The 20,402-nt window shown below is 43.5% G+C and overlaps 1 protein-coding gene across 1 annotated transcript in view; it reads right to left on the bottom strand.

Annotated features, from left to right (window-relative positions):
• Positions 1 to 5,256: 5,256 nt before the first annotated feature.
• Positions 5,257 to 20,402, bottom strand: part of PCP4 (Purkinje cell protein 4) — a 48,704-nt gene continuing 33,558 nt past the window's right edge. The window contains exon 3 of the mRNA XM_083855521.1: positions 5,257 to 5,879. Coding sequence (XP_083711647.1) covers positions 5,752 to 5,879 — 128 coding nt within the window. The 3' untranslated portion in view covers positions 5,257 to 5,751. The remainder of the gene's footprint in view (positions 5,880 to 20,402) is intronic.

Genomic DNA, 20,402 nt, shown 5'->3' with positions numbered 1-20,402 from the left:
CCATGGGCAGGGACATCTTTCCACTGTCCCAGGCTGCTCCAAACCCTGTCCAGCCTGGCCTTGGACACTTCCAGGAATCCTGGGGCAGCCACAGCTACTCTGGGCACTCTGTGCCAAGGCCTGCCCACCCTCACAGGGACAATTCTTTTCCTAATATCCAATCTAAACCCACTGTCTTTCAGCTTGAAGCCACTTCACCTTTGTCCTGTCACCAGCTGCTCTTGTGATGCCAGTCTTCTGCAAACCTGTCCATTTTCCCCTCACTGTAGTAACTATTATTTCTGTTATTAATCATTCCCATCATCTGCTGGTTAATTATTTTTATTTCCCTCTATTAAATACAGGTTTGGCTCCCAACAAGAAATTACAACGGCTCGAGGGACACAGGGATATAATTTTGCCAAGATCTGCAAGCCAAGCACAGAAAGTCACTGTACTCTGTGTACTTGATGAGGCCAACAGATCATGCGCTCACACCCCCTCCCTGTGCCACATTAGTCCCCAAGATTTCTGCAGGAATATTCGTGCTGGAAACTACCACTGAATGTGAGTAATGGTATCAGTTTGGCCTTTGTGAAAAGATCATTAAATCACAACGCACTGAGAAGGGACAAGAGTCCTCAGGCTTATTTCGAGAGCTATTTTTAGCTGTGGATATGAAGACTTTTCTTATCAAATAATTAGTCATCACCAGTAAAGGCAAGTTAACTTTTCAGAATAAAATAGGAAAGTCATTGAAACCTTTTCTGTGTTTCCAAAAAAGGTTGATTTAGAGATCATTGAAGCCTCTGCACCTGACTTTAATTATTTAGGAAGAGAAAATGGGAAAGCATTAAAAAAAAAAAAAAAAAAAAAAAGAAAGAAACTATTACAATCCCTGCCTTATTTGAAGGAAAAAGTGCTACAGATAAAGACATTTACCCAGATTTCTGTGTCATCCCAGTACTGCAGAGGTGCAGGGGGATTGTAAAATTAAAAAAAGAAATGTTTTACATCCAGAGTAGTCTTTTGCAGGGGAAAAAAAAAATTAAATCCTGACCAGCCAGAGAGATCACAAAGCAGCTCCATATTCTTGGGAAATGATGTTCTGACTAGAAGCCAGCAGAATAATGCTGTCACAAAAAATGCCAAAAGCCGTGTAAATTTGTGGTGAGGGGCTCGTCACTTGTAAAATAGTGGAGATAATTATGCTGCTGTGCCTGGCACTGACTGGGTACATTTCATCTGGATGGCTGCATTTCATTCCAGGCACACAGATAAATTGGCAGAGTTCAAAGGAGAATAACAAAAAATAACGAAAAGGGTTGAAAAGGAGAACCTACGAGATAAGATTAGGGAAACTAGGTATAGCTGGACTGGAACAAATTAATCTAAATGGCAGGAGGGAAGATTTAGGTTTTAAGTACAAACCAACCTTTATAGCTTTAAGAAAAGTTCAGCCATGGAACAAGCTGCCAAGGAAGGTTTTAGCCTTACCATCACTAGAGATACTAAAAGGCAGGAGACCATCTGTCAGGGAGAGTTTAGGGATTAAAAAAAAAAAAAAATGAAAAAAACCAACCCCAGAGAAAAAATGCACAGCCTTAATTTAAGAATTGAGCTAAATAACCCATTCATGACTGACTTTAATGGATTAGAGATGGCATAGCTTCTCTTTTGAGGGGAAGTCCCTGGATCTTTCCACTCTGAAGATTGTCTTGATCATGTAAACCGATACAAGGGATTTCTGCTGTTTTCAGATTGAGAAGAATATTTGCATTTAAATGCTTCCAGGAGATAGATGTCTAAATATTAATTTCATCATATTGATAGTACACTCTGCTTTTTTCCCCATCAGGCTTTGAACACTTGTATAGAGCCAATACTGAAAAATGAATTACAGAGTCATGGAATATCCTGAGAGGAAAAAGACCTACAGGGATCATCAAAGTCCAACTCCTGGCCCTGCAGAGATCCCAAAATCTCACCCTGTGCCTAAGATTGTTGTCCAAACACTCCTTGAGTTCTGGCAGCCTTGGGGCCGTGACCACTGCCCTGGGGAGCCTGTATAACAAATTGTCACCTTCCTTGTTTTTCTGTGGGACCATTTGTTCCCACACCTCAGCTCCTCTAAGAGGCACTCAAGGCAGTCCTGTTAAAACTTCTGGAAAATCCAGGTGCCCCTGGGTTACCATTTCCCACCTGTCATCTCCACCAGCAGCAGGTTTGGGAACCACAGCTGCCATGTGGTGGTGATGTATCATGGCTGCATTACATCATATCATTGTTTCTCTCTCAAGACTCCTAATGAAGCTGCTCTTGAGAAATCTCTGAATTCTGCTAGAGCCCTTTCTAAATAACATTTCTAAAATATGTTATTACTTTTCCCTGAAGCTGAGGCCAGTGGGAGCAATGGTTTGAACAAGGCATAAGTTGTGCATCTGAGCTCCTCCACCAGCCATGGGTGAACCTCATGCACTCCTGGTGATCTGTTGGTATTAATTTGTTGGTACTAAGAGGGTCAGTTCAGATGGGATATTGGGTGGGCAGGCCCTGGCACAGGGTGCCCAGATTTGCTGTGGCTGCCCCTGGATCCCTGGCAGTGCCCAAGGCCAGGTTGGACATTGGGGCTTGGAGCAGCCTGGGACAGTGGAAGTTCCCTTCCTATGGAAGAGGAGGTTAGAAGGAGATTATTTTTAAGAACCCTCCCAACCCAACCCATTCTATGGCTTGATTCTATGATTCTGTGATTCTGCCAGGTTGCTCCAAACTCTGACTGAGCTGTAGGAGCCTCTGCTCTGGGCATTAATCCAAGACTCATTTCTACTTTCTGTAAAACCTCCACTTCCCCACTTCCCCCACAAGTTTGGCTGTGGCTTGCTTTTCTGTCTTTAACTTGATAGACTCCACATTCTTTGCTGTTTTCCTCCTGTGGGCATTCCTGTGCTTTTTTGATGGCTTTTGGTTCCTTCTATTGTTCTCCTCCGTGTTTACTTCCACAGGTTATTTTACGGTCCAGGCAACGATGTGAACTAAGGATTTCAAAGGCTCAGGCAATTGTTCTGATCACTCAGCTGTAGGTTATTCTCTTTTGGGATAATCTGGCAGCAATTTGGAGCAGAAGCAGCCTGGATGTGTCTGGGGAGGGTGTGGGTGTCAGTGGTGGGAGCCATAACCCTGTTTCCTGCAAAATCTACTGCTCTGAATATTCTTCCATGTTACCTATGGGAACTTTGGGGTTATCAGCATAGATATCCCCCTAATTTCAATCTTCCTTTTAAATCTTTCTTTCCATTACTGCGTTATTCAGTTAAGCACAGCTCAGTGAGTGTCTGGAAGTTAAAAGACCCACATTGTCCCTGGAATATTTAACTGTTCTCCTTCACCCATCCTGGTTGAATCCAACTCCTTTTCTCACCTCAGCCAAACCCAGGTAGGTCTTTGAAAACTGTGAGTTTGTGGTAAGAAAAGAAATTAACTGCTGTCACCTTGGATATGGGCAAAGGATGAATGAAGAACAAGACTCAGGAGCAAGAAAGCTCTCCTGGAACATGAACTCAATCTGTGTGCAAACACATTTACATAAAAAGGAAATTGTCTGACAGGGGCAGCCACGATTATTCCAAATTTCATGCCAGGTCACTGTTTCCTCATTATGTTTCACTGTACATTAGGACTGTGTCTGTAAGATGCATTCTGAACTGCACATTGAAGAAAAGCCTTGCTACTGAAAGAGCCATAATTCATTTACTAACAGCCCCTGTTGCTGTGCTTCAATAATGCAATCATTTTTTTCTGTGTCCCAACCATATGATTATTCCTGTTGTGTAGGAAATTTAAGTCCAAGGAATGTCAGATCAAATATAAAAGCCTAGTGCTTACCCATAGTTTTTATTCAATTAAGTAGCCATTACAGAGCTCATGCTGTTTCAAATAACATAATGCAGAACACAAATGCAGTCTTTTATTACAAATATATGTTCATCTAAACAAAATGGCACCAAGACAATCCAAAGCCATTACAATTTTTAGATTATTGTGCTTAGGCTATTATTATATGGTGAGCAGTTGCTGTGAAAGACAAGTGGGGGAACTGGGGCCTCCAAGAACCACACTTTCAGCACAGCAGCACTGTTGTTTGAGGTTTATTTGTGAAATCCTTAAATGCAGAGGAACAGTGCTGATAAAAAAAATAATGAAAGCACTGAGTTGCAGCTTGGAGGATGCTGACTTTGCAGGTGATGAGTGGGAAAGTCATGCCTAGGGCCAGGCCCTGACACAGACAGAGGTGCTACAGGCAGGATCTGGGCAGCATTTAGGTGCTCCTCCCAAAATTACTTCAAAAACCTTCAGTGTCTTCCCACCCAGTCTCAAGCACCTCACAAGTCATGTTAGCACATGCTTTCTCCACTGCCCACAGGATTTCTCCAGCTCAGCATCTCTGAGGGCTCCCTGTAACCAGCATGGGGCCAGAGCTCTTGGCTCCACCACTGAAATGATGCCCAGCATCACAAGTGCCTTAACCTGCAGAAGGTTTTTCCTTTTCTTTTGTAATCCCACATCTCTGCACCACTGCTGCCCTGATGGGCTCCTGTGGGAAGGGCATGAATCTCCCCCTTTCCCCCTACTCCTGCCCCCTGCTCTGGCTTTCTGTTAAAAGGTGACTAATGATTCATTTGTCCCTTGCCCTGGTGATCAAACACTCCCATGGAAGGTGGGAGAGGAAGAAAAGATCCCCCTGGGCATAGCTGGGAGTGACAGCTGGATCTGTCCCCCCTGAAGTAGTGAAAGGCTGTCACCACTCCCTTCCTAATTTCAGACACGTCGCTGTAGCTGCTTTTTGCTGATCCAAAGCTGGGCTAACACAGTGATAAAGGGGCTCAAAGCTGAATACAGAATAGTGCAAATGGACACAGGAAGCCTGTTACGATTTACTCCTCAAATACTGAAAATAAAATGGAAATTGAGAGATGGCACAGAAACAGTTGCTGATTATGTAGAGGCTGGAGAACGTCATCAAGAAATAGAGTTTAGATGGTCAGTTTCTATTTTTACAGACAAAAATAAATCCCAAACTTCCAAAGGTATTTTGTGTCTGGTTTATTATTTTCTTTCCATAACAGTCAATGCGGTCCAAGATCTCTGAATGTTATCATGCAAAGAGGAAGGACAGGCACAATTTCCCCACTCAAACCACTTTATTGACACACTTGCAAGACAAAAATAAACTGCTCCCTGCTTCCTACACCCCTCATGCCAGCTTCTGTCTGCAACATGTTTTTTTTATTTATTTAATTTTTACTTTCAGCTCATTACGAGAAAGTCATTTTATTTTCACATTTTGCTGGCAGCTGGAATTCTCCAAATGAGGGAAGCAGGGCTGAGATGCATCTATCTCATCCCTCAGCAAAAATTCCCTGCAACATACGGTGCCGTTATGACTCCGAGCTTTAGGTGGAGAGGGAAACAGGCATCTGGGCTGGGCTCATTTGTAACGCTGCACTTGCTGGATTAATATGGAAAGACAGATGAAGGCAGACACTTTAATTACTTCACCCTAACTTTTTATTACAACATCAAGTAAAATGGTGAGTTACAGAGGGATAATGGGCGTGAAACATCTGGGATGGAAGTCACACACAAGCTCATGGGTTGTTATCTGCCAATGGGGTTTTAAATATTGGTAATTTCTGTACATGCATCTTTGTGTTATTTCTGATCTTCTTGATAAATCATCTCGGGATTACTTTGTTTTGAGCTGTGAGGTAGCTACTAGGACTGGGACCCCGCTTTTTTCTTCTGGAATTTTCTGAACTGGGACTGTATCGCCACGGCCGCCCGCTCTGTCTCTGGCGCGTCCATGTCTATGTCAAACTCCTCTTGGACCTTCTTTTGCCCATCTGCTCAAAGGAAACAGAACAAAAAACAATCAACAGGTGTTTCAGACAGGGATAATCACTGAACAGCACAGGTGGAAAATTCTGCTTCTTTCTCCTTCTTCCAAAAGATGCTTATTAAATGCTGAGGTCAAAGCCCTTTGTTCTTTATCTGTATCTGACTCTCAATTTTAAGGCCAAGGAAAAGGCATCAAGAGATACAGCCATGGCAATGGGGAGCAGATTCAGGGAAAAAGCTTGGGGCAAGTTTCATCAAACCCCTCCCAGTGACAGAGTTTGTGACAGGTTGTGAGGAGCTGAGCACTGAGGAGCAACATCTAAAGGGTGCTCAGCACTCATCCAGCATGTGCAGTGCCTTAAGTTTTAGCTTTCATGTTTTTCAGACTCTGTGCTACCTAGGGGTGCAGTTCTGAGCCTCATATTAAGTGTTAGTCAGGTCTCTTCATAGAGTAGAGAGACAAAACAAATCCTTTTCCTGCTGAAGACCAAGGACAACGAGTACAAGTTTCAGGCCCAAAAGCACAAACAACTGTGGACTGAAGAGAGAAAACAAGAAGGATGGGACCTCATAAACTGAAGCTGTAATTGGACAATCAAACCCCAATACGCAAATGGACCAAAACATTAAAACGTGAGACCTCATGACTGGTCATCCATTTTGTGACCATTCTGGGTCCACCTTGGCTGTAGCCCTGGCCAGGCTCGTGTATTGCCCAAGGTGTACCCTCAAAGGCCTTTTAATAAATATCTACTTTATTCTCCAGTTCTGTCCAGTCTCTGTTACAGGTCAGCCTTCCCAAGGCATCATCTGGGCAAGTCCCCCCCAGCCCAGGGAGCCAGTGGTGAGGAACAGAGGGACTCTTCTGACACCCAGCAGGGAGAACTTAAAAATCTTTTCCAACCTAAATTATTCTATGTTCACTCTAAAACAAAAAAGGCAGATTAAAATATTTTAAAGTAGAGGCATTAAGACCCTGTTCTTATCACACCTCCAACATGAGAGGAAGAGATAATACTTCCTAAGGCTAATTCCCATCCTTTCCACTCGTTTCCTGCCTCATCCCTTCCAACACACGCAGCTCTTCCCCTTTGAATCATTTATGTCCAATCTCTCCACCACTGTGCTGCTTCCCTCACTTCTCTCCAGGCTCTGCTCTTGTCTTTCATCCTCGATCCTTGGCTCTTTGCCTTCCTTTATTCCCAGCTTTCCCTTCAGCTGCACTCGGCCTCCACGTGGACATCCCAGCTGACTCTGCTGAATTTTCCTTCACCCACCTACAAGTTAAAAGTGCAGCCCTGGCAAAATCCCTGCCCTGGTTGCAAAGATAACCCTGAACTGCCTGAACTGAGCTAGTGGGAGCACACGTTTGCTCCACTAACCTCCTCACAGCACTGAGTTTTTCACCATAAACTTGTTTGTTAAACTCACTTACTGTAACTGTTGTGTGCCAGCCTGAAGTGAACGTCACACCAGGAGTCTGCAGGAAGCTCTGTTTGGGGGAATTCACCCATTTTGAACCACTTTGCTTTTAATTCTTGACATTAACACTTCCAAGATGCTCATCCCCAAGTACCGTTATTCCAAATAAAGGCAACACTTTCAATGTATTATTAAAATGAAAAGGAACTTATTTCCCATTGTTTTTGTCCTGCACATTAGAAAACAAGGATGCCATTCCATGATTTCAGGATGAGTCCTGCAGTATTTCTTGCCTTTACTTCTTGTTCTTACTCAGAACTCAGTTTTTGTCTCCATTTTCTATGGACCACTCTAAACTGAGAAAATATTTGAAGGGAAGGTTTTGCAATATTCCGTATTGATTTTAACTACAACAACCAAATAAATGCAGCTATGCTAATTTAAGAGAAATGTTCACTTAGTATTTTGTTTTATTTAGAAAACATTTAGGAAGAAAGATGCAAATGGAAGAAGAAAGAGAAAATCTGGATAAAAAGAACAGCTTGAGTGCTCACCAAGTTTTATTATACAGTCTAATGAAAAGCTAAGCTATCAAAACAAAGATTTTTGTGGAAGAGAATCAATCCATTAACTTTATGTCATTAAATCACAGAATCATGTCATTAAATCTGAGACTCTGCATGGTTTGTGTAACTATTCAAGCAATACAACCACCCTAAGTACAGAAATACAATTATAGTTTATCTTCCGTGGGGAAAGGGACGTGAAGGTCGGAAGTGACACAGCCAAGGAGAAATTGGAACTGATTTTGATTTGGTATTTATGGGTTAAAGGCAACCTCACAGTAAAGGTGGAGTCTACCCATTGATTTTTATCCTTTCAGTGTATTAATTACTGTCCTTTGGAAATGCCAGTTGGAAAACCAGATGGGTGGATGAATACACACAACTGGGTTTGTACCTCCTGATGAAATCTGGCTTGTACAGCTAATTTCCTATCACAGCCAAGTTTTAGCGCTATCTTAACTTGCAACCATGACTCAGCAATCTCACGTTAAGACTTAAGAAAATGCAGTATTTGGTGTCATTTGTCTCTACAATTTCCAGGACAATTAAAACTTTGCTTGATTAATATCCTCATTACTGCCTTAAAATCAACTGTAATACAATAAATTGCAATGTCTTAAAGTTTGGCTTCCTTTTATTTATTTTTTTTGACCCACTGTTGTTGACATCAAAACCAAAATTCCATATAAGCTCATCCTATATTTCTATTTTCCTATCACCACTGAGAAATGGTAGGACTAGAAGTTTTCAGTCATGACTTAGACTTGTAATTAAGAAATTAGAAGTGTTCAAAAGGGCCAAGACATTTATATGAATAATGAAGAAAATTCATAATTAGCAGATGGTAGGGAAATATCATGATTACACATATGTGCATAATACACATTATAAAACAACATGTGCATTATCTATATAAGTAATGAAATGTAATAGACATACCTGTATAATTGTTAATATTATAATAATGTATTATTATATACAACCAACTGCCAACAAAAAAAAATGGTTTTTTTACTCATAGTTATAAAAAATATATATAGTTATATATAGTTATACTATATATAATTATATTATAAAAATAATGCCCTTATTTCACTTTTTTATACATGTATGGTCCCATGCACACTTGCATACATAAAGAATATATATTAATATCAATATATATAATTCCACAGACATATTTGCTTAAAGAGTTTAAGACCTGCACTAAACTGAAAAGAGCTGGATTGGGTATTTCCCAAATTTTGGGAGTGGATTTTCTCGGAGTTCTCCCCACACCATTTTCTATTGATACCTGTCACAATGCAGATACTTTAACAGATGGACTGTCAGTCTGGAGAGAAAATTCAGTGGGGCACCAACTTGGGCTTTGTCTAAGGGAATAAAATTTTAGCTTTTACCTTGAGCTGCTTTCCTGAAAGTAGCCCTGTGATTTAAAAAGTATCACACCCTGAAAACTACATGGTTTTACTGGTTAGGAGCAGGAGTTCCAACTCCCTTGTGACTGAGGAACTAGAACCAGGTGATCTTTAAGGTCCCTTCCAACCCACACCATTCTATGATTCTACAAATTAAGAATTAACCAATTAATTACAATGAAAACCCAGCCTGGGCTCAGGACCTGCACAGACTAGAAAATCACCTCAGGGCACTGATAAAAAGACCAAAAGCCTTTTTGCACCCTTTCTACTCCATATCCATCCATGCCACACTAACTTTTACCTGCCAGTAGTTGTTCACGTATCTCCAGCGTGCAGGCTGTTGGATTTGAGTCCTCAAATCATTAAATTTCTGCAGAGAGCTGAAAGCAAGCCTGTAGAAATGCTCCTCTTTCATGCACCATCTCCCACTCCTGGTTTTCCTTTCAGAAGGGATAATTAGCTTGGAAATGGTGTGAAAACCCAGAAAATTCTCGCTCTCAGCAGGGCAGAGCACAGGTAAGCACTGGCACAGGGCTTTACTCCTGGACTTGATTTATTCATTCCTGCTGGTGGGGGCCAACCATTCTGGTAACAAACCAACCTCTTCCAAGCTACCTTTATGTGGTAATAAAGGTGGATCAGGATTCCCTCCCCACCCTCTGCCACAAATGACCTTCTGTTGATATTGTCACTTTCTAAATTACACGATGATTCCTGCCACAAGGATATCTGAGGATCCCTGGACTACATCCACCCTCATGAGAAAACTAGGGAAAACAAAACTGTAGCCAGCAGACTTAAACTCACGAGCTTCTTGTGATTTTACAGGATTCAGAGACAGTTGATAAGCCCTGGCCTGCATTTTCTGCTTTCTGAGGGGGGATCTGCTTTCATTAGCAGCATAATAAATAAATCCCCCTAACTCTTCCCACTAAACTCAGCTATTTCAAGGCTTTCCCTGAAAGATTTCTTCATACTTTGGGGGACTCCCACTGTTCTGAACACACCTGGATAAACCAGGGCAGCCAGTGCATGTCCCTGCTGGGTTCTGATCACTGTCAACAGGGGAGGTGAATGATCCCACACCAGCAGTTGTTTGGCCTTAACAAAAGATTGTTACCCAATGAATTTCCCAAAATCACACATTCACATGGACTGGATCTGGTGCCAGTTGAGGCAAATCTGATCAGTGGATGGGACAAACTCCTTGGAGCACAAAATCAACTGCTTGCTAACAATGGGCACCCCACACACCAGCACCATTACACTGCAGGGCTGAAATCAGAGACAATTTATAGGGTGCAGGTTTTCCCTCACCACAGGCAGCACTCAGCCCAGCAGGAGAGCCTCAAGCAGCAACTAATGAGCTGCTTTCCAAGCTTCCCATCATCTTGCACTATTGCAACTGAAAAAAAAAAAAAATCTATGTATTCCCTTTCCAGATGAAACAGCATTAGAATGCTGCCTCCATGATCTGCTACAGCACCTCGTGATCCATGGCAAACATTGGATGGATAATGAAGCTGAAGGAAAACAATAAAATCTCACACATAAATCTACCCATCGAACTCTGAAGAAATATGGTGCAGATGTAATTATTCACAAATGTGCCTCCAGCTATTTCTTTCATTTACTTTTCAACTATGAAGTAAAATGAATTGTGACAATGCTGGGGAAAAGGAAACATTGCTTATTCCATATGGGCTGAAAGTCTAAAGCAGTCTGTTGTGACATTTGAACACAGCCTAAACAGACCAGTCCTGCCCAAAACTGCTCAGGGAAGGGAAGAGGTTAGTGGGGTGGAAAAGGGGACTGAGTCTTTATTCTCAGAAATTCCCATCTCCCATTCCAGATGAAACAGAAATTGCTTGTCACATTCTGGAAAACCATTCAGCATGAAAAATCACACGGGCTGAAGCCTCCAACTGGCACTTCATGTCTCAGGTGCCATCCTCTGCCCCTGCTCACCCTGCTCACATCTAACAGGAGTTATGGGACCAAACCAAAGATGGAATACGCTCATAAAAACACTGCATTTTTCAGGGGCTAAACTGCAGCATTTGGGAGAAAAGATTCAATGGAGTGTGGGACACAATCCCAGTGCCCTGTGACAGGCCAGAAGCGCTATTTTGCCTCAGGCAGGATCATTACCTCCCACTGCTCCCAAGATTTTTCAAGCTGTGACAATCTTTATCCCAAGCTATTACACCAGCCTGGTCCAATGAGGCAGAACAGCCCCTAATTAAAGAGGACCAAAATGGGCAGGAATCACATGGATGTTGACATCCATGTGGAGCATTATCTTTATGTGATGGGAAGAGTCATTTTATCTGCCCAGGCTCCACAGAGCAACCAGCCAGCTGGAGAAAACATATGGATGCTCAGAGGTGTGGAGGCCACACTTAACTCCTCACAAGCAACAGTGTTAAAATCCAAGAGTTGATGTTGGGCATTCTTTCTCCTCTGTATCTGCTTGAGGCTGACAAAGTAAAAGATTCATTTTTTAGGGGAGTTAATAGAATCATGGAATGGCCTGGGTTGGAAGGGACCTTAGAGATCATCCAGTTCCAGCTCCTGCCATGGGCAGGGAACCTTCCACTGTCCCAGGCTGCTCCAAGCCCCAATGTCCAACCTGGCCTTGGGCACTGCCAGGGATCCAGGGGCAGCCATAAAATTTCTGGGCAAGTTGTTACAGTTCCTCACTAAGCTCACAGTAAAGAATTTCTTCTAATATCTAATCTAAACCTACTGTCAGTCTGAAGCCATTCCCCCTTGTACTTGTAAATTGTCTCTCTCTTCCCAGCTCCTCCAGGCCCTGCAAGGCCACCCTGAGCTCAGCCCAAAGCTTCTCCTGTCCAGGCTGAACAATCCCAGCTGTGCCAGCCTTTCCTCCCTGGGCAGAGCTGCTCCATCCCTCTGCTCATCCTGGAGCCTCCTCTGGGCTCTCTCCTTGAGCTCCACGTCCTCCCTGGGCTGGGGCAGCAGAACCCCACACCACCCTCCTGGCAGGGACTTGTGCAGAGCCACAAGGTCCCCCCCTGAGCCTCCTTTTCTCCAGGCTCAGCCCCTTGCCCAGCTCCCTCAGCCCCTCCTGGGGCTCCAGACCCTTCCCCAGCTCCCTCGGCCCCCCCTGGGGCTCCAGACCCTTCCCCAGCCCCTTCCCTGCCCTGGACACGCTCCAGCCCCTCCAGGGCTCTCCTGCAGGAGCCACAGCTGGACACAGCCCTGGAGCACAGAGGGACAATCCCTGCCCTGCTCCTGCTGGACACACAATTCCTCATCCAGCCCAGGGGCCATCGGCCTTCTTGGCTACAAACATTCAGCTTCTTAATCAATAAGCTCAGAATTTTTATCTAGTTAGAGTAGGAACAACAATAATTTCCCTTCCTGCTCATTAGAAGTGCTGCAGGGTGAGATGCTCATTTTGTGACAAGGACTCCATCCCTAAAGCTGTGGTTGTTTCATCACTCCAAAAAGAATCCAGACATTCCAGGGCCACCTTCTAGAGTCCAAGGCTCCCTGTTCTGTTTGTCAGGAGAGGGGCACTCGATGGTGGGGAATTACAGCTTTACACAAGGGGTTTTTTTTGTTTTCAGGTTGTTGAAGGTGGAAGATGGTGGGGAAATGGAAAGTCCACAAAGGAACCATCTCTAAAACTGAAAAGCAACCCCTGGAGCTCAGCAGTCTCCTGAGACTTCAAAAGCTCCATGTCAAAAAAACCCCCATAAAAGTTATCACTAATGATAAGACTAAATGTAACAGCTATTTTTATCTGAACTACACCAACTGGCCCTAGAATATCACTCAAAGCAAGCCAGAAATAATTAATCTCGTTTGATTCAACTGTAAATTACAATTTGGTATAAAGAACATGACCTTATTAGGCAACCAGAATCTTTTATTTTTCAAATTGACCTTTACTTTCAGAATATGGTGTTGCTATCTCAAACTCGAAAAATTAGTTTTGCAGCAGAAAATAATGGTTGTTCTTCTATAATTTTAAAAATGTTATTTCAGCATGGGGCTTTTGAAATGTCTGATTAATCTTTTTTTTTTTTTTTTTCCTAGTTGTAATAATGTTTGAGAACCGGAATATTATTTCTGACATAAGATAAACGAAGTAGCACAAAAAATATGTACATTGGGGTAACATAATGGAACAGAAAGGAATAGCAATAAAATTCAGTTTACAAAAATTGCATTCTCAAGTAGACTGTAGCCAACTACAGATGAATTGATTTTGCTCAACAATTAATATAGAGACAAATACTATTTTTCCTTAAATGCTAATATTATTTAAGCAATCATTCCTCATCTTCAAAGTAATTAATGGATCACTGCCAGCCTTTTAAAATGGTTTACAAACTCATAACTGATGCATAGATAGGTACATAATTCATGGGAGGCATTCTGGGAATGAAACTAGAGCCCCTAATTCACATTCCCACGCGGAGATCAAACTTTGTGCAAGTTTAACTGGGAACCTAGCAAATTAAAATGGCCATTTCAGCTCTATAATCTCATCTCTTGCCAGCTAAAGCTGTGTCTGAGGAGTGCTAAACTGGCGAATTCAGTGGGAGCTGAAAGGAAATGGTGCTGGGGATCAAGTGCCGGCACTGATACAGAATCACAGAAATTTCCTGAGTTGGAAGGAACCTACAGGGACCATCGAGTCCAGCTCCTGTCATGTCCTTGTGTCCCTGCAGAACGATGCCCCACCAGCAGGAGAACACACCCAGCCCTAACTCAGCCTCTCCCCCGGGTCAGGATGCCAAGATCCTCCCCACAAATTCAGCCCAGAATCGTGGGAGTCTCGTTCTGCAGCTGCCCATGATGCCCAAGCCAAGTTTAAAATGAGAATCATTACGACGCGGTTCTAATTTCCTCTGCCATTTCCAGTTCTCATTTCCCCATTAAACACTGTGCCTTTAACCAGCTTTGCAGTGGAGGGAGCTGCATTTCAGCAGTGCATGAAGCAAGCTGCCCTCCTGACTGGCTCCTCGACTGCTTGATTAATATATGATCAGTTATTTCCCTATTATGGTAGCATCCAGGCGCTCCCAGCCCGAGCTGGGAGCCCTAATGTGGTTACAAATGCAGAACAATAAATTCTTTCCCCTCCGCCACCCCTCAGTGCTCTGACCTTTTGCAAAAGTGTCTTCAGCAATAACGTTTAAAATAACAACAGGAGAACTTCCTCAGGGCTACCTCGACACCAGCACATTATCCAAGGCCCCCAGCACAGCTCAGGCATCATCCACAGCTTCCCTAAATATCTGAGAGTTGGTGCAGCCACAGGCGTAGCTGGGATTGCTCCAGACAGACTCTGCCAAGGGACTGTGGTGGCAGACTGTGGGACCCCTGGGGTACTGAGGGAAAGAGAGTTTAGTCCTTTTGATCCAAGCCATGCTGCACCACTTCGCATCAAAACCACACAAAAGGCTCCAAACCCATTTTGTTTCTTGAGAGGGATGTTGCCCTCAGCACTTCCAAACACTTTGCTGCTCCAGATTGCAAAGGAACTGCTTCAAAATGAGTTGGCACTTGCTGTTAATTGTGGGATGACCAACGGTACCTGAGAGCACTCGCCAGGAAAACACAAACCTGAGGATTTTATCTTCCAGTGTGGCACTGTCTCCCTTGGCTTTGCTTTCCAGGGATGCTCCCTCGCCCCACCACCCCCATAAAAGAACAGCTGGGGAAGAAGCTTGAAGGAATGGCAGTGATCACAACATGCCACACAGGAGTGGCAGGAAAGGGGGATCAAATCCGTGCCTGCCAAAGTGACAGGAGCTGGGGAAGGTGGCACAGGTTACAAAGCAAAACCTGTCAGTCACAGAAAAGGAGAGGAATCAATCAAAAGCACCGTGATGTGGAGTCAGAGGATCGTTTTTTTCCATACACAAAGAAGAGTGAGACTTTGCCCTGCTCATCTTCTAAGTGGAAAATAAGGGGATTTTCCTGGAGTCACTGGATACCAGCATATCTGTTAGCAACTAATGAGAGGCTATTTTAACTTTACAGGGTAATTTTAATAAAAACTACTTTATGAGCACTTGGCAAGTCACAGTGAGAAAACACTCTCCTCTTGTAAAATCCATCACAGGTTTTAATTACAAATGACTTAATCCCACACTCAGAGGTGCACAGCGTAAGGGACAGGAACTGAGCTTTGCCATTCAATATCACATCCTTAAGCAAAGGAGATATTGCAGACAAATTCTTCCCTGTGAGGGTGGGGAGACCCTGGCACAGGGTGCCCAGAGAATCTGAGGCTGCCCCTGGATCCCTGGAAGTGTCCAAGGCCACACTGGACAGGGCTTGGAGGATCCTGGGACAGTGGATGTTCCCTTCCTATGGAAGAGGTGGTTGGAAGGAGATGAGCTTGAAGAACCCTTTCAATCCAAACCATTCTAGGATTCTATTTCAACATCTTCTCAGTCTTGTAAATATTATCAGTAAGAAGCACTCACTTTACTGCACAGACTGAGTGCAAGAAACAAACAACTTCAATAATGGCCAAACAGTGCAGCTTTTATTTGCACAAACGTGGGCATTGCTCCATGATGCAATAGGATAATTAATTCAGCACAATCACACCACAAAAAAAAGCCACTGCTTTAATACATGTACCACGTTTTTTAACAACTTGCAGTACCTGCTGGTTTGGGGTGCTTGTGGAGGCAACTAGTCAATAATTGGGTAGAAGTGGAGCTTGTGAGGTTAAAAATGCCCAAGGAAGTCCTGGAGTCCTTTAGTGACAGAATAGAATTGTGAGGGGGTAAAAACAGGCTGAGATGAACAAACTTACTCTAAGACATTCTTTTAGGAGAGCATTTGGCAAAAGAAAGTTTGTCACCCCTCCACAAAACCAAACTCATCCCTTCAGGAGAGCCCCAGAGATGTGAAGGATATAAAGTCCAGGCTTCTGGAGCAGCTCCAAGGTAGTTCAGCCTGAGAAAAGACCAGGAAACGCTGATGGACACTGATTTACCATGAAACTTGGTCTGCCAGTGGGTCTCACGTGCTCCTGCATCATTTGGCTTTGTTACTTCTGCTCCAGCATCCACAAGTTCAGCCAGAGTGCTGGATAGATTCAGTCTGACCAGAATTTCACTGAATGTTCCACAGAATGAAATTTTCTCACAAAAGGTGCAGAATTTTAACATCTCTGACTCCTGAAAGCAGTCACCCAGCTGTAGTTTTCCACCATAAAGCAGAGAAATCCTGTTGCAGGAGGGCTGGTTCTAGGAAATTTCCACTGTTTTCTTTTGCTCGGGCTGTTGCCCGAACAGAATCATTAATTTGAGTTTACCGTGTCTCCGCTGAACGCAAAAAGCCACATTATCTGTTTATTTCCCCTGCAGGCTGGCTTGCTTAACTTTCTTAGGAAGAGAGGAGGGGCTCCTCAGGAGAATGTAGGATTAACACTGAAACAGCAGCACAGGGGAGATAATTTAAGATCCAGTGGCAATGTGGAAGAGGATGAGAAGGAAATAAATGCTGGAGGGTACCGTCGGTGTGTTCCAGGCTGTCTTGCCCAAGAGCCACTTGGAAAGCCAGGTTACATGTTCTGCAGAAGCTCATTAAGCCAAATATTTCAAAACCAGATTCTAGGTAAAAAGCTCTGACCAGTTCCTAGAGGGGAAAAAAAATCCTTAATCTAACTTAGAATCATAGAATCATTTAGGTTGGAAAAGATCTTTGAGATGATCGAGTCCAGCTGTAAAGGAAGCCAAACTTGCAGGTGTTGAGGACACCAATGAAGAAAAAGCAAGGATTCCCAGGGTGCAATTCCAACATTTTTTGGACAGCATGAATCTCACCCTTGAATCTCCTTCCTGCACTGGTTACCTCTCTATCAGTTGTAAAGGCAGCTCAGAGGGACTGGCTCAGATGTAGGCATTGTTCTTTAAATGAGTTACATTGCCTGAGCCTGAGTGCTGCCTGAACTACACACTGTAGAATTTCAGATGAACACACTTATCTGCTATTTCATGAGAAATTCTTTCTCACCAAATGAATTATTTAGCCCTTATGAAAGGTACTACACTGAAACTGCAGCAGCTAAGAAATCTTGTTTGCTCCAGGAAGGAAGAAAATATAATAAAGGTAGGCACACCTTCTCACACAACTCCATCCATGTGCTCTAATCCTGTGGGATAGAGAAGGAGAGAACAGCTCACCTTCAGCAGAGGGTCAGAATGAACATTTGTTCCCTCTGCTGAGATGGCCAGGGAAGCTGCCAGTTGTGCAGCTGATCTGGATCCTCTCATCCTCCCTCAGGAGCTGACTGAACAGTGTGCATACACTTTTCTTTTTATAGAAATATAGTTGAACAGACAAAAAAAACCTGTATCAGCACCTCTCGCTCTCATTTCAATTTAATTCAGAGATAGTGAATTTTTGTGTACACTGTATGCCTTTATGTGTATATCAATAAGACTCCTTCTATAGCCCTAATAAGGGATTACAGCTAACACCACGGCAAGCAATATCAAATGCTTCATGTGAACAAGCAGCCAAATGACAGTTTCTGTGAGAACTGTAATTGAATTCACCAGCTACAGCAAACACCAAACCTCTGCTCTGCTCCTTAGCTAAGAGTGAGCCAGGTGATGGCTGCTGCCATCCTGAGGGGTGGAGGTGCTCCAAGGAACCTTTCTGCACCCAGCATGTGGCAAAGGCAGCCAGAACAGAGCTGAGAATGGAGGAAGAATAAAATGTGGGAGTCAGATGTGCTGGGTGGCCATTTGTAGAAGAAAAGAACATGGTTTTCATGGCTGAGCCAAGCCAAGGAACACTGACATGAGAATGGGATCTGCATGCAGAGCTCAGAAAAAGACAGTGATCCACCTCCTGGCACAGCTCTCCAACATGGTGCATTCAATAGAGAATCTGGATTTCACAGCACAGTTCCACTCACATGTTCCTCACATGCCAAAGCACACAAGTCACTGCTCCACCATTCCCTAATGGAAGAAATACAGTCCCACCACACATCCTTGCCATGTTATTTTCTTTCCCCTTCCCTATTGTGGAAACTGATGCCGAGGTGGACACGACTACTGGCTCTGAGGAAGAACTGGAGCACAGCTCTGCACTTCCACTAATTCCCTGTCCCAGAGTAATAGAAAAGACCTTATTGTCACATAGGACAATTTACTGTTTAGCATAAGGGAGTAAAAAAATGGCAGTGAACAGATCCTATAAAAGAGGGGGGAATGAATCCAGAAGGACAAGGTGTCCTTCTGAGCAGCCTGTTCATTACCTAAAGGCACTTGCTGTACTGGGAGGCTAAAGCCTGGAATTCTAACAAGTCAATACCAAAGCTCTATGGGATTTCTTGTCCCTGCCTTTAGCCTCTGTATTTATTGAGTGAGGACTGATGGTTGTAGGGTAATTTAATTTTCCAAAGCCTTTCCAAAGCAGGGAAGATAATGAGCAAGGTCGGGCTCCAAAGCCACTAGACAGTACTTCAAACCCTGCTTCTGCATTTTTTTCCCTTTCCCCCATCTCATAAAAAACCAGAATTCCAAACCTTCTAGGTCCTAGGCACTGACTCAGCAACATCCTCTTTTTAAACTCGATGCTATTTCAGATAAAGGGTGGAGAGGTTGTTCTCCCCTAAGAGTGCAGTTCTATGTTCTGACAAGCATCTGACAAGCATCTGACTTAAAGTGTAGATCATTAAGGCTGCCTTGCAGTGGGCTTATTCTCAGGTGTGTAGCAAGGAGGAGTATCCACCTTTTTATAGCCTGTATATTGATTAATCACACCCACACACCTTATTTTTTTTTTTTTTTTTAATGTGGTTAAAAGCAAGCATGTTTTTCCAATAAAGCCCCTGCGGAAGGAGAAAGCAGGTCCATATTCTGAGCTCTTTATCTACATCAGGAGGTTATGGAGCAGGGAAGTGAAAATGGTCTCATTATCCTGACAGATGGTGCACTTAACAAACCCACACAGAACGCTGAGGACACAAAGGAAGGTTGTACGTGCTGGAAGTGTGGTGCATTTCTGAGCTGCCAGAGAAGTGGTGTGTGAGGTACCACACTGGCCCTCCAGCCTTGATGCTTTCCAGTCCTCAGAGCTGGAACAAATCCCTTTTGTCATTCCCTGCCTCCTTCTCCAGAAGGGACTGTCACCCCTTTTAATCCTCCCATCCTGCAACATCTCAAAGGAAGCTCAGAAAGTTTCCTCTGTAACTTCAATTTTTTTGTTGTTGTTTCAATGCAAGGACATGTTAAGGCAAAACAAAACAAAAAGTAAGCTTCATTAATATGAGCTGTCTAGAAGAAAAGGAAGGTTCCTATTAATCTTATCTTGGTTTTCACCTCACTAAGTTTTCACCTGGTGCCTTTTAACAACGGCTATTTAAAATCAATTTTATCAGAAGGCGTAGCCATTGATTTAGCTAAGTGCTGCAATTGCAATTAGAAAGTTATTAAACCCTGTGCCAGATAGACTAATTGACATGAAAATCTAACTGAGGCCGGGGCATAAAGGTTTCTCTCTCCTGCTTCAGTGGCAAGTTTATTGCACACATAAAGCTTTCTTAAAAGAACATTCAGGTCGCAAAGTTGAACACGAGAAAGTCACTAAATGACAAAATGAACTGATATCATTAGGCAAAATTACCTGAATCATTGAGTGGACAGGTTTAATTTTTGACATTGAAACTTGTATGGCGTTAGGAGCACAGTGTTTCCTAGATTTAAAGCAAAAAAAAAAAGTATTTTGATGCAACATATGGACACCCACATGGCTCCTCAGCACAGCTGCTTGGAACTGCTAAATCCAACACCAGTTTTAATGGAGTAACTGGCAATGGTGGGAGGCTGCTGTCCTGTTCCTGAATCAGCAGGAAAGGGAATGAACTTGACTACTTCTTAAGTGGGATTCATAAGGCTGATGGGAAAGGAGCAATGAGAAAACTCTGATGCCTTCAGACGTGGTGGCTGCTCCTGTTCCACCTCCTCTGTCCCAGCCCAGGGCCAACCCCAGCTCTCCCCCAGCCCCGATGGTCACCACAGTTCCCAGCAGACCCCAACAATGCTGTGTCTCTATCTGGCTTCTCCTGCTCCCCAGAACTGCACCAAGACATTCCCCAACATCA

Source organism: Zosterops lateralis, assembly GCF_965231275.1.
Source record: "Zosterops lateralis genome assembly, chromosome: 2".
NCBI lineage: Eukaryota > Metazoa > Chordata > Aves > Passeriformes > Zosteropidae > Zosterops > Zosterops lateralis.
Note: the sequence above shows the minus strand (reverse complement) of the source record. Positions and strands in the feature narration are given on the sequence as shown.